At 44.7% G+C, this 14,390-nt stretch overlaps 1 protein-coding gene and 2 pseudogenes across 12 annotated transcripts; 1 reads left to right on the plus strand and 2 right to left on the minus strand.

Annotated features, from left to right (window-relative positions):
- The first annotated feature begins 5,275 nt into the window (after positions 1-5,275).
- Positions 5,276-7,044, plus strand: LOC136537346 (putative multidrug resistance protein; annotated as a pseudogene).
- Positions 7,045-7,654: 610 nt separating this feature from the next.
- LOC136540337 (uncharacterized) lies at positions 7,655-11,488 on the minus strand. Of its 12 annotated transcripts, XR_010779921.1 has the most exons (7): positions 10,748-11,488; positions 10,554-10,643; positions 9,911-9,975; positions 8,610-8,683; positions 8,270-8,311; positions 8,039-8,114; positions 7,655-7,902 (listed from the first exon to the last, which is right to left on the minus strand). XR_010779921.1 is itself a non-coding variant. In XM_066532339.1 (5 exons), exons 1-4 carry the CDS (start codon positions 11,112-11,114, stop codon positions 8,624-8,626), a joined length of 582 nt encoding a protein of 193 aa, XP_066388436.1. In that variant the 5' UTR covers positions 11,115-11,488; the 3' UTR covers positions 7,655-8,311; positions 8,610-8,623. The 12 variants fall into 12 exon arrangements, 1 of the variants encoding a protein (XP_066388436.1); XR_010779922.1 differs by lacking the exon at positions 8,039-8,114; XR_010779920.1 differs by adding an exon at positions 9,080-9,196 and having other exon boundaries at positions 7,655-8,311.
- A 1,416-nt stretch (positions 11,489-12,904) lies between these two features.
- Positions 12,905-13,561, minus strand: LOC136540338 (uncharacterized; annotated as a pseudogene).
- Between the last annotated feature and the right edge of the window lie 829 nt (positions 13,562-14,390).

Below are 14,390 nucleotides of genomic sequence, written 5' to 3' on the forward strand. Positions count from 1 at the left end.
TAGTAAGATCTACCCTCTTCCCTCTTTGATTCTAAGCATCACATATTGCTCATATATGACATCTCCAACTTCGGTGTTCGCTCGTAAATCAGGGGCTTCGTGACCGTGGAAGAGATGTGCCCCTGTAGCACCACTCACAAATGAGCATTCTGGCATTCAAGTAGGTTCAGTAGCCACGTAGGGGAGGTGTTTGTCGAAATTTCCCAGAGAAATGTGCTTGCGTTTTTTACCATTTATTTTGTTCTAATCTGTGTCTTTTTTTTCTTTCTGGATATTTGAGTTGGATCACCTGAACATGTTCAACCAAACATTATGTTGGATCCAATGAGTATATACTGAATATATGGCGATTGAGGATCAGCTACGATTTCTTAGATAATATGTATGTTTTTTCACCATTTATATAGTTTCAATGATAATGTTTGTTTTTCCCAATTGACATATGTTAGAAGACTAAAAATTATGGGTTGAAAGTTGTCCATAGCCAGTAATTTTTTTCAGTTCTCCTATCATACTCATTGGTTTTGTTCACTATTACATTTCAATTTTATTTTGACCAGATAATCTAATAGGCAAATGCTGCTTCGATGGTAAAACAAAAACATATTATGTTCTGACTGCTATACTAAATTTCCTACTTTATGCTTTTTGGGACAAAATAAAATGGAAATACCCTCGTTGTGACGAACTAATCCTAAATCAATTGTTAAGTGCAATGAAAGTATGAAACTGTTCGATGGAATGCATGTATTGGATTGCACGGGGATGTATTCTCAAAAAAGCTGAGGTATTTCTTGCATTCAGTTTACTTTTTAGTTGTAAGAACTCAATTATTCATGCCAATACATGCCTCTAAACCACTGCTACATGTCAGGTACTGCAATATAAATCTTTATGCTAAAATCATGGAACTCTAGAAGAGTAGGTTAGTGATCTATAACTCTACATATACATATTTGCACTATTCATGCGATCGAATTCACTAGATAAAGCTTGGTAATTTTCTTCAATACAAATACAAAAATGATAAAATTTACCTGTGTTAGCTAATCAGGCATGACTAGAAAAAACAAATGTAACCTCCAAAAATCTCCATTCAACTCTTATCATATGCTTTATGCATATCTAATTTCACTGCACAGAGACCGAATTTTTATTTTTTCCGATTATTAATAGCATGCACACACTCATAAGACAAAAGAATGTTATCAGTGATCAATCGTTCTGGCACAAAGGCACGTTTGCTGAATGTCTGATAAATAATTTTCAACATATTTGCGAGTAATTTTGCTATCACCTTATAGACTTGTATTACATAGACTAACAGGGTACAGAGATAGTATGCTCTTTGGTTATTTAGTTTTGATATTGCTTGCTAACCTATATCAACAAGACCAAAACTGGATTGATATACTGTCATATTATTTAGTATTTAGTCCCTGAGTAACCAAAGTCAAATCAAAATTTTGTTTTTTTTCCGTAAGTCTTTCCTGCGGCTTCGATTTTCATTCTGTTGATGCCTTCACGACAAATGAAATATAGAATATAAATTGCTTCCATTTACCAAGCTCTTTGACAACACATGTTTAAGCTAATCTTGGTAGTATGCTGATTCTTTGGTCATCGATGCTGTTGTGTGGTACCGGACTATGTATTTGTGGGATCTGGCGTCATCGTTAGATGGATTGATCAAAGAGAATGTAATCCTAAATGACAGTTTTTTCTATCAATTAAAGATCCAAATAGAAAGGTATCAGAACGCATGGTTACATTGATTCGTTTTGAGATAGACAACGTGATCGAGAAAAAAGGTATATTTTCCTCTTCTACTAGACATCTTGTGGTGGTTCAAAATTCTGCTTCTTATCCAATTTTAGTATCCCTTGTGGAAAGTGTTATACGCTACAGATTGAAACAAATTCCTAGCTGTTCGTTCAGGAACGAGTCCTTACGAATTTGTTAATACCGTGGAGCCATTTCAATATGATAATATCTTAACAGAGCAATGTGTCTGCTACCGGTTATAATTTCAATGGTGACGTGAAGTTGCAGCCTCCAAGACCGACCAAGGATAAGGAGAAGTACCATCGGTGACTACTGTACACTGGCCACATAGGTGATGATTGTTGTAGGGCATATCTTTTGTATTTTTTTGGACAAAGATTAAGGTCTGGCATCGGTAACTTATCTAATGTGATCGAAGTCTATTAGTGTCCAGATTGCTATCCGGTGGATACACAAATCATTTAACATTGTATAGCAAACGAAGAACTAGCTGCTTAGAAAAACCCTTAAAGAGTTCATGACAATTCTGATAGTTCTGTTGATCTATTTATCTATTCTATCTTTACCACATCGATTTTTCTTTCTCTAAAACATACTTGATTACTCGTAAATTCTTGGTTAATGCATTAATTTTTGGATTGTTATAGCTATGGGCAAGGTTGTTGCTCGGCCCTTACTGAGTCGGTGAGCCTACAACGCCGTGCTCTCCGTGACGGTGTTAATTTTATGAATTTTGCTTTTTGGATTAAATGTCACTTTAACGTTTTCACAGTATTGGTATTTTATCGTGCAATCCTTATGTTTTTAGTACAAAAGTTTTACTGTCCCGTAGCAACGCACAGGCACGCTACCTAGTCTATTTTTAAGAATAAAGAGAAAAGGCGAGTTTTATTGAGATAAATAAAAACGTCTATAGAGTGTCTCAATGGACTAAACTAAACTTTAGTTCATGTGTTTAGATGCCAAATTGAAGACCTCGTAAACTAATCACGGTCTAGAGACTAATTAATGAGCAGAACACGTTAGGAAAAAATTGATTAGTTCATGTTTAGTCTATTATTCAACCACAGACTAAAGTCCGGCCTAGTGTGTTAACATACGCGCGACTCAGGCATTTATGCTCTCTTATATGCGTCAACAGAGGAGGAGACATGGAATTCACTGGATGGACAACGTTACCGAAACAGAGTAATTGCAAAGTCGCAAACGGGCATATATGGGCAAAGGAAACTCGGGAGCAGAGATAGATGGGAGCGTCTAGTGTGTTGGCATATGCGGAAGATTCAGACACCCTCTTATGCGCCAACGGAGGAGGCGTGAAGAGAAGCACTCGGGAGCAGGAGCAAAACCCAGTACATTGAGGGCGTTCGGCTGGTCAGGTTTTGGCTGGTTTTAGATGATTTTGGATAGTTGAATAGTATTATGTGAGAGAGAATAAGCTGAAACAAGCTGAAATAAGCGAAAACGAGACGAGACCCTACCAGTCGAACGCTGTGAAAACCACTTATTACCCTCACATCTCAGCCCTGTATGCACCTACACACACCTCAGCCTAATATGTTGCACCCACACATACGCTCCACTCAAAAGTTTGAATGTCAGCCCATGATTGAGTTAGAAGGGGTATGTAGTCTATTCGGTTGGCCTTGCTTGGCTGGCTGCAGCTAGCATACAATGGAATGTGAGGACTTTATATCGGACGCGGATACATGGATCTAGGCTCGTATCAAAACCGAGTAGGACGCGGACGTGTGAGCTCTAAGTTGAGGATGATTCATATCAAACACGGTCATATGGACATGGGTCAAGATTTAGTATCACTATGATGGCGTTACAATCTTTTACGTGTATAAGGGATTGATTGGGCTAGTTATGTCTTCGTATGGTGTTGAACAATCTTGACCCTGATCAATAGGCTTCATGTAGCAATCTAGTCTCTTGAATATATAATAATCTACTTCATGATCTGCAGTTCTTAGAAGAAAATTTCTTTTAATGTCTCTGGTCTTTTGAATAATAGATCAGCTTCACAACGAGGATTTCGAAAAAAAAAGTAGCACAAGTGATAAGGCTCACTTGGAAATTGTCAGGTCTCCAAATCGATCCTTTGTGTATGTACAAACAATAGGAAAGGCAACATAATCTGAACGCTCGAGCGCTCACACCTTTAAGGTTAGATTAGCCAAGTGTTTAGCAACTACCGCTATCCGAAGGGATGCCTCCTCCCGTCCTCGATTTTCTGAGAGAGCACGTGATTTGAATATATCTTTTGAATCTGCCCAGCCTGTTCGCTTTTTATCAGCCGGTTTATCAGCTAGAATCTACAGTATTTTTCGCTCACAACGAAACAGCTTCAGCCGGCTTTAATACCAGCCGAACAGGCCCTGAAGAACAGTATAAGTCAACTTGACACATGACATAAAAATTACTTGAATGTGATGGAACCAGAAGCGCACGCCATGTTAACATTTCACAACTTAGAGCATGTTTGGTGAGGCTCTGCACAGCTCCGGCTCCATGACTATAGCACCACTTTACGTTTACTGTAGCTGAGCCATGCAGAGCACCAAAACTGCAGCTCCGTCTGCTCCTGTCTGAGTTGAGCCGGAGTCGGAGCCGTTTCACCTACATACAAGAGACGCACAGTGCTAAATAGTGTTGCAGCCAAACAATGTTTTATTAAAGCATCTCCGATAGTACATAAAAAAAAATCTGGTTTAGCAACCTTTTAAATAAGAATTTGAAAAGATATAATCCAACAATCATCAACCGTGTTCTCAACAATTTACGCCTAAAAATAAAAGAAGTAGGATTACTTGGAGATTTTGTTACCACACGTGCCACATAAAATATGTCGCCAGTCGTTTCACCACCGACGATACCAACCCCTAAGTTGCAACTGTCCAAAATAGAATCTCCATATTGTCCGGTCTACTTCTCAGTATTATGAGATCCTGAACATAGTGATTGGAGATCTAATTTCAGCGAATCTCCCAGGTGGCAGCGGGGCGATTGTGATCGCCTTGGACTGTAACTTAAAGCCCAGAAACTATACAATGAAATCTGCATTGCATAATATACTTCTTAGTATTCCTGTATCTGAAGATAATGCTTGGGTATTCAATTCTGGTAAACCACGCAGCTGCGAGCCGAGCGTATGGGAGCGACAGAGTTTTGAAGAAAAATAAATGAGTAAATTGCACGGCCGGTCTTTAAAGTGTTGGACTGATTTCGTCTAGGACCTCAAGCTATGAAATCGCACTCTTAGTTCCCCAATCTATTTAATTCGGTCCATGTAGGTCCTAAACAGCCCAGACGGTGTCAAGCAGTCGACGTGGCTTTCCACCTACGCAGGGGAGGCTCGACTTTCCACGTACGCAGGGGAGGCACGTGAGGCACACGTGACCCTCAGCTGCACACGGATGGGTGCCAATGCCGCCATGCTTGCTTGCGCGCGCACCGTATAATCGTTGTGCCGTCGTTGGCATATATGCATGCAGAGGGGTACTGCTGGCGCGCACGGCGGAGCGGCAGGCGTTGCGGATGCGGGAGCGGTACCTGCGGGCGGTGCCCCGGCAGGACGTGGAGTACTTCGACCTCAAGGTGGGGTCCACGTCGGAGGTGATCACCAGCGTCTCCAACGACAGCCTCGTGGTGCAGGACGCGCTGAGCAAGAAGGTGCCCAACTTCGTGATGAACTGCTCCATGTTCCTGGGCAGCTACGCTGTCGGGTTCTCGCTGCTGTGGCACCTCACGCTGGTGGCGTTGCCGTCCGTGCTGCTGCTCATCATCCCCGGGTTCATGTACGGCCGCATCCTCATCGCCCTCGCACACCGGATCAGGGAGCAGTACACCCGCCCCGGCGCCATCGCCGAGCAGGCGGTCTCGTCCGTGCGCACCGTCTACTCGTTCGTAGCCGAGCGCACCACCAGGCGCAGTTCTCCGCCGCGCTCGAGGAGTCGGCGAGGCTCGGGATCAAGCAGGGACTCGCCAAGGGCGTCACCACCGGCAGCAACGGCATCACCTTCACCATCTGGGCGTTCAACGTCTGGTACGGCAGCCGCCTCGTCATGTACCACGGATACCAGGGCGGCACCGTCTTCGCCGTCTCCGCTGCCATTGTCGTCGGTGGCCTGTACATGACCGTGATTTTATCATCAGCCTGCTCTGCTGCATGTTATTCCTAGTCCTAGATGATGATGTGATGACGGCGCCATTAACGAAACCATGCAGAGCTCTGGGGTCCGGGCTGTCGAACGTCAAGTACTTCTCCGAGGCGAGCTCGGCGGCGGAGAGGGTCCAGGAGGTGATCCAGCGGGTGCCCAAGATCGAATCGGAGAGCAGCGCCGGCGACGAGCTGGCCAACGTCACCGGGGAGGTGGAATTCAAGAACGTGGAGTTATGCTACCCGTCGCGCCCGGAGACCCCGATCTTCGTGAGCTTCAACCTGCGCGTGCTGGCGGGGCGCACGGTGGCGCTGGTGGGCGGCAGCGGGTCCGAGAAGTCGATGGTGATCGCGCTGCTGGAGCGGTTCTACGACCCGGCGGCCGGCGAGGTGACCCTGGACAGCGTGGACATCCGGCGGCTGCGGCTCAAGTGGCTGCGCGCGCAGACGGGGCTCGTCAGCCAGGAGCCGGCGCTGTTCGCGACGTCGATCCGGGAGAACATCCTGTTCGGCAAGGAGGACGCCACGGAGGAGGAGGTCGTCGCGGTGGCGAAGGCGGCCAACGCCCACAACTTCATCTCCCAGTTGTCGCAGGGCTACGACACGCAGGCAAGCTATTTACCACACCACGTTTGCAACTGTCGTATGCATGCAGTCGTTTGGTTCGCTACGTTAGCTGCCTCACGTGCCTCACAGCCACATCGACTGCTTGACACCATCTGAGCTGTTTAGAATGTACATGGACCGAATTAAATAGATTGGAAAGTAAAGAGTGCGATTTTATAGTTTAGGGACCCAGACGAAAATCAGCCCAATACTTTAAGGACCAACCGTACAATTTACTCAAAATAAATCGTCACCTCATGATATGGACTAACGACATATATCTTTCGATAATGATACAATTAAGATGTTTATCTGTCCGGATGTCTCCGATCACTCCCGCACGTGCCGCTTGTCCAATGACCCTTTTATCCACTCGTTCATTTCTATAAAAGAATATAACTCCAGCACTCCTCGCTCTGCTCCACTCCCGCAAGCGGCGCTCGACCGCCAGACCTACCAAGCGCGGCGCGCGGGCTGCCATCTCCTAGTCTCGGCGCACAACCAGCTGGGAGTCGCGGCGCGCGACTGCCGGCCTGCCAGGAGCAGCGCGCAACCGCCTACGAGTCGCGGCGCTTGGCTGCCGGCCTGTCAGGCGTGGCGCGTGACCGCTACCTCCCCGCCTCGTCGCGTAGCCGAACCGCTGCCTACAAGCGCCGCCGGGCTACTGCCTTTGGTGAACTCCACGTGCCGACGAGCCTCTATTCTCCCAAGCAGTAAGAAGATGTTGCGATGTGCTAAAAATGCATGCTGCAAGAGTGTGTTAAGTGTTTCAGATATTTTAGAAGTATCACTACACCATAACCTTTAAATAGCGATTGATTTGGAGTTGCTGAAAGGGGTGTACAATGATGGATAGTCAGTTGCTAAAGGTTATAGCGATGGACCCCTGCAGTTGCTAATGAAACCGTCATTATAGGTAAAGAACAACGGACATCATCTTTAGCAACGGACAGTTCGACGGTCCAACTTTTAGCGACCGACAATATGTTAGAGCTTTTAGCGACCGACAGTCCAATGCTATAATAACTTTTAGCGACCAACAATTTGACGGGCTCAATTGTAAACAGATAAAAAAAAAGCTTTGTCTGAAGGTATAGCTGATGATCAAACATTAGCCATACATTGATTCACGTACACAAAAGTGATGACATTCAAAACTGATCACATTATCCATACATTGATTCATGTATTGAACAAGTACATTATACATGTAATGTCACTTAACATCAAACTAGTCCTTGTTTGAAGTACCTGCTGATCAAAAGCAAGGCTAATCCTAGCTGATGATAAAAAGTTTAGCATATCACATGTCCATGAAAACCAACAAGCTCAGCATCCAAAAGTTCCTGAAAAAATGATAGAATCAGTAGTCTAATAAAGTACAAGTTCCAATGTACAACTTATACGGGAGTGAGAAGACACAGTTTTACGAATATAAATCACATTCAGTTTGCCTTAAAAAATGAAACGTCCAGTGCTTACCCCTTAGTTGTTTGTGTTTTATTTTCACCATTCAAGACTTCACTACTTGAGTTTATTGTTTCCCAGACTTTGATGACTGGCTCGGAGCAGACAACAAAAATAATGATTCAACAAGACAAGCTGATAAGCTATCCTCTATTCAATCCACACATCCAGTACTTGTAAATTCAACTTGTAGATCAATAAATTTAATTTGAACAGCAATGGATCGAGGAAGGGAGTAACACTTGCCTGGTGTTGGCTGACTTATTTTAAGGTAGGCATGAAGATGGTCTGGCAAAAATGAGAATTTTTTCAATGAGCCCAAGACTTGTAAACATTGAATACTACTAATGCCATGTCTGAATACTACTAACACTACTATTGCCATGTTTTCCTATGAAGTATTTGGTTACTACTAAAACTACTAATACAAAGTAGTATTCATGATGCAAGAACGTGTCAGAGGTAAGTCTACTATGTTCAAAAATATACTACTATACCACCAGAACTACTGTTAACTTAAAAAGCGTCTGCGGCTATCCTAAAATGGATCTGAGAAGAATTTGGAGAGTTGAGTTAAAAGGTTTACTCTGAAGAACTGAGTTAATGGCATTCAAGAGTGCTCCAGCAGAATCGATACTCAGCAGGGACCATGCCGGTGACCTGTCAATGACAAGTCAATTATCAGTAACCACTAAACAGCATTGAATGAGAAAACCAAATACTACATACAGACGTGCTGAAAGAATAAAGTAGAACTAGCAGGTAACCCCGCGATTCACGCGGGTAGGAGACTGACTATATTCTCGAAATGCAACAGATTTAGATGCAGTGACCAATGCGGTATATATCAGTCAATTATGATTCAAACATTGTCTCTCCATTTCAACACGTTGCGCCAGCTAGAAATGCAGAAGGAATAAGTAGTCCTTTTTGCGTAATAGCATATAAGCCGGTACAAATGTGTGTGTATGTCCTCTTGCATACCCAGCCCCAAATAAAGTATGCGTACAAAAGTACATGAGCAAACATAGTGCTGTTAGATATAAATAGCACAACCAAAATAGGTAAACTCTTGTTAAGCTGCTCAAATTTGCTTCGCTTGCCAATTTAAAGAAGCGGGAACAGTGACAACCATAAGCCTTTGATAAGTTGACGGATGAAGCCTGGCACACTCTGCTCATAAGAAAGATCAACTTATGAATTCAGAGACATGAAAGAGAAAACTACAGAAAGAGTGCAGAGATGAGCATTCAGTAAGAGCATAAGGCTACAGGATTATGACAAATCACATCGCAAAAGCTGCAAACTTTACATAATGATGGAATAGACATAATAAAGCCCTTCTTGTCACTGATGTAGTGCTTTGAAACCTTAAATTTGTGAACTAAAGATGAGATAGTGCCAACTGTATGATCACCAAAAAATATTATTGAAATAAGAGAGTATTTAGTGGTAACCGGGCACTATATAACATTTTTCTCTATAATCAACAGGTAATTAGCAAGTTAGGCTACTGCCTTAAGAAATTAAGAAGGTAGATAAGAAAACAGATAGTGGTGAGAAGAAGTAAAATATGCAGAAATGAAGACACAATGAACCAATTTTAGAAGGGAGGAATCTCTACTTGCAGACTATAGACTATGTACACATTGTTGTTATAGTTTTCAGATTCAGAAATGGCACCAGCAGGAGGGCATGCGCTTTGTTATGGAGCCAAATATTGTAAGGCCAAATATCCTTTTTCCTAATCACCCTATGCAAGAGGAATGGCAAATGTTTGAAATTAGAAGTGGGCATGATAAAATTTTCAAAAAAGTGGTCTGATAAGAAATCATAGAATCGAAAGAATATCAGGGAAAAAAAGAGATCTGTTTTAGTTGAGCTCACTGAATCAACAATTGTCAGCACAGCCATGACCATGTGGGAAGTCGTTGATGTAAGTAGATAATGACCTGACAATTAATAACAAAGGCAATCAATGTGCATCATGTAAAATCAAATGTATAGAGGAAATATCTAGTGTGGTGACACAAAACAATTGTTGTGCTCATCGTTGGCGTACAACTGAACTCAAGAGTAATAAAACACATCACTTTTTTTCTGCAGGAATAATAATTTTGTAAAGCCCTGGGCAAGTCTGTTGCATTAACCGGTAAGTCGTAGCTAACCTTGGCATCAACCATCACGAAGGGGGGTTTTGAGGGTCAAATCAATTTAAATATATGTTCGTTGTCAGCCTATTAACTTAGATTAGAATATGGTTTCTGAAAAACCATCACTGTTTATTTAACTGATTCAGACAGGGAGAAAAACAACCTACACAGTGTGCATGCTCGTTAGAAGTTGCCGTATTCACATTTGTTTAGGTCAGCTTACTACATCTGTTTTATGCTAAATGGCACTGGGAATCACGGTTTGCTATGGTGACAGTTGCAAAACAAATATTAAGCATCCATATTAATTGCTTGCAAAATAGATGCAGAGAAGGAAAAATAAATATAGCAAAAAGAAGAGAGATAGGTCCACTAACCTTGTTTAGTTCCGGCAATCTTTAATCCTCTCTGCTTACTTTTGGCATCACAACTTATTCCACTAAGTGTAGCCAATGTTGAGCTTTCGTCTTATGCATGCAAGGTAAAAAGAAAGAAGGAAATAAGACGAAATAGGACAATTTCAAACTCCTGAGGCTTGATATCAGTATAGCAAGTGCGTTTTATGGAGCACCTGGTGCACAGCCAGCATTTGCAGATGTAATTGTCTCTCCTGGGATAATATTCAATAGGTCCAATTGAAAACAAACTACGACAGTTGGTGCTAGTGTACCTTTGATCCTCCTGCATATCGATGTTGACAGAAAGCGCATACAGAACACCGAAGACGCAGATACATAGCTGATGCTCAGCACCGCGGCGCCCAGGTGCACGCCGCCTCGGACCCCTCCATCGCCGGCGCGCAGGCCGACCTCAAACCCTAGCGCGCTGGCACACAGGCCGGCGCGGCCGCCCTCAGACCCCTTCGTAGCCGGCGCTGAGCACCACGCGTCAGGCCCCTGCTTTGCCGCCGTGCAGCACCCCGCCTTGGATCCCTGCATCGCGGTGCTGAAGGGCCGACATGGGAGTCATCACCGCTTGCGCTGAGGACATAGGGAAAAGGAAGGGGAAACCGTCAATTCCTGGACGGAAATTGCTAGATCCATGCAGAGAAGAGGAGAGGCGAGAAGAGGGAAAGACGGCACCGGTGCGGGCAGAGAGCAGACGCTGGACGGGGAACGGGGCGGCGGCCGTCGTGTCGCGCGGCAGCGGCGTCCGGACCTCGGCAGGAGCGAAACGCGGGCGGCGCTGGGTGGGGCAGTCGCGCCCGCGGCCACCGGCGGACGTGAGGAGCAGGGAGCGCCGCGCCGGAAGTGTGAGGCGCGGGACGGCGGGGTTGTGGCGGCGTGAGAGGGAAAATTTGGGGTTGGCAGAGTTTTTTTTTTTTAGGGTTTCATCTGATGGGCTTTTTAGGCGCGAAATGGGCTATTTGACCGCGTGGCAAGTTCAATTATTTATATATATATATATATATATATATATATATATATATATATATATATATATATATATATATATATATAGAATTACTATCCTATAACTGGCTGCAGAATAACTTATTCTGTAGTCACTTTGAGTTACGATAATTACTATGTTAATTTACGAGATTTACAGTAACTCCTTACTAAGTGGTTTACTATAACGTTATGGTAAATATTCCCATGTGTTATAGTAACCCAACTATCGTAAATATGTATTGACATTATGGTAAATTAGTATATAAAATTATGGTAAATAGAGGTGGCTACAGAATAACTTATTTTGTAGCCGGCTGCTGAATAGCCTCTCCCTATATATATATATATATATATATATATATATATATATATATATATATATATATATATATATATATGACGGATGGTTGATGAAATATGAGGCTTTAATGATCGATTCTTCAATGATAAAGCAAAATAAAAATAGCGATCGATGTTCGGTTAGAGAAATGAAAAGTAGCGACCCATCATCTGTTATAAAATTTTCGCAACCGATCGTCCATTGATATTTTGGTACTTTTAGCGACCCACCTCCGACGCTATTTTTTGGTTGTGGTGTAGTGTATATTGCAAGCGTTTCAGATGGATATGCAAAACTAGATCGTGATGTTGCATATATTGCAACACGTATATTTGCAAAGGTCTGCTCCCAATGTTTCATCTGTGTTTTCGCACGTATTGTTACGAGTGTGTTTATTTAGTTGTTGCATACGTTTCAAATATATGTTGTTTTATCTGGATATTATATATGCTTGCAGTGGTTTTTAACTATTTTTCAGGTGTTTTGTAAGTGTTTCAGAAGCATATTTTAAGTGGTTCATCTGTCTTTTTTTATATTATAAATATTATATTTAGATATTTTAAAAGTAGATCGGATGGATCTCCATGTGGTCTGGCGTGGATCAGATTTGGTATTTCTCGTCTATATGACAGTTAGTGGAGACGGGCAGACCATACCCTGCAGCAGTGGTCCAGCGGCGGCTTGAAGCAACTCTCGAACGGTGCCTCCGGACGATACGGACCCCGTATGGGCATGCGAAATGGCACTTGAAGTGAATTGCTGGCTCGTCTGTCCGGACGTGGAGAGCCAGCAGTACCGGTTGGACGAAATCTCTCAGCTTTTATCACGTCTTCTAAGAAGTGTCCAAAGTCATTTGGTTTGGACGCAAAAGCGCTACCGGCACAAACTACGCACGCGACCTGACACGCACTCGCGCATGGCCACATATGCAGATGCAGCATCGCACACGCGCGGTACGCGTCCATCCATCGTAGATCGGAGCATCCCAACAGAGCTAGCGCCGTCGCCGCGCACCACCAGCACGGAAGACGGCGCCACGCAGAGACGGCGTCGCAGTTACCTGCGTGCCGCACCGCTGGAAATCCGCGGGTCGGGGCGGCGTTAAACTCCCCTGGACCGCAGCCGCCGTCGGCGCTGGCGCTGCGGTCGTCGCGGTGCCCATGGCTTTCCTGTCGCTGTCGGCCATGTCGCCGCCGCCGCAGGAGAGGAGGCACGTGGCGATCCGGGCGCAGCCGAGGCGGGTGACGACGATGGCGTAGCTACCGTTCCGGTACAGCTTCATGACGTAGCACTCGTCGTCGTCGTGCACCCCGCTGGGGTTGGCCGCCGACGACGACGACCGCAGCGCCGCCCGCGCGGGCGCGGGCGCTGCGGGAATGGCGGCAGTGTCGGCGTACGCATCGTACTCGTCGTAGCAGACGAGGTGGCACTCGTCCCAGTAGATGGGGCAGTACCTGATCAGCAACGGGTTGCGGCCCGTGCAGAGGTAGCAGATGTATCTCTCCGTGTCGTCGGCGAAGGGCGACGTCCCCGTGCCGTTGGTAGACATCTACGGGTTCACGCCGCCGTCGCCTGGCGGCACGGAGGCCGTGGCGCCGAGGAGAAGGGTGAGGAGGAAGGCATGGAGGACGGAAGCTGCTGAGAGAGGCATCTGGGGCAAAGAGAGAGATGGTGCGTGTTGGTGCGAGACGTGGGCGAAGCGGCGTACTTGCTTGTTCCTGGACTTTTCCGGGGAAGCATGAATGCCCGCTATCAATTTGCAGTTAATTTTGACCAGTTTAATTCTCACTTTAGAAGCAATCGAGCTCCTGAATTTGGCTGTGTTAACGTTTTGGAGTGATGCTACTCTACTTATTGCTTCTCGCTAGCTAGCAACGTCATTCGCAGACGTTCTTCACCAGGCCAGCCGGAAATCTACAAAGGACAAAAGCTGTCCATAATGACTGTTGTGTGTGTGTGGTTGACTGCGTTTGGATTGCCAGCTCGACTCTGGTCTCTGGACCGCGTGGCAACGCTTTTCACGTACGGCCCTGAATGTTTTTCAGGCCATGAGACGTAGTACCAGGCTCTTATCTTATTAGCCCCCATCTGTAGCTAGTAGGCGTGGTCGTGGATAATGCGGAAAGCAATGGTTGTCGTTGAAAGCTCATTGCGGTTTACGAGTCGGCAAAACTGTTTCCTCGAAAACAAACCACCGAATCGCCAAGTTGGGGTGTTTGTAGCCTGGTAAGTGAGGTGACTTCTTCACCTATAGCCACATAGCCGGCGCAAACGCTTCAGAGTTCCGTCTACTGATCGTTCTTGTTTCATACTAGAACTATATATTAGTATCAAATTATGACTGCACATCGCCCTTTTTGTTGTTTCATGTACTTTCTAATTTCCTCGAAATCAAAACAAGCAGATGGATGTCTTGGTGTGCTGCAGACTGCATTTTTGTTGTTGTTTGAAGCACTGTGTGTATAAAAATCTGAAAGGAT

This window comes from Miscanthus floridulus, chromosome 2, assembly GCF_019320115.1.
Source record: "Miscanthus floridulus cultivar M001 chromosome 2, ASM1932011v1, whole genome shotgun sequence".
Classification (NCBI taxonomy): Eukaryota; Viridiplantae; Streptophyta; class Magnoliopsida; order Poales; family Poaceae; genus Miscanthus; species Miscanthus floridulus.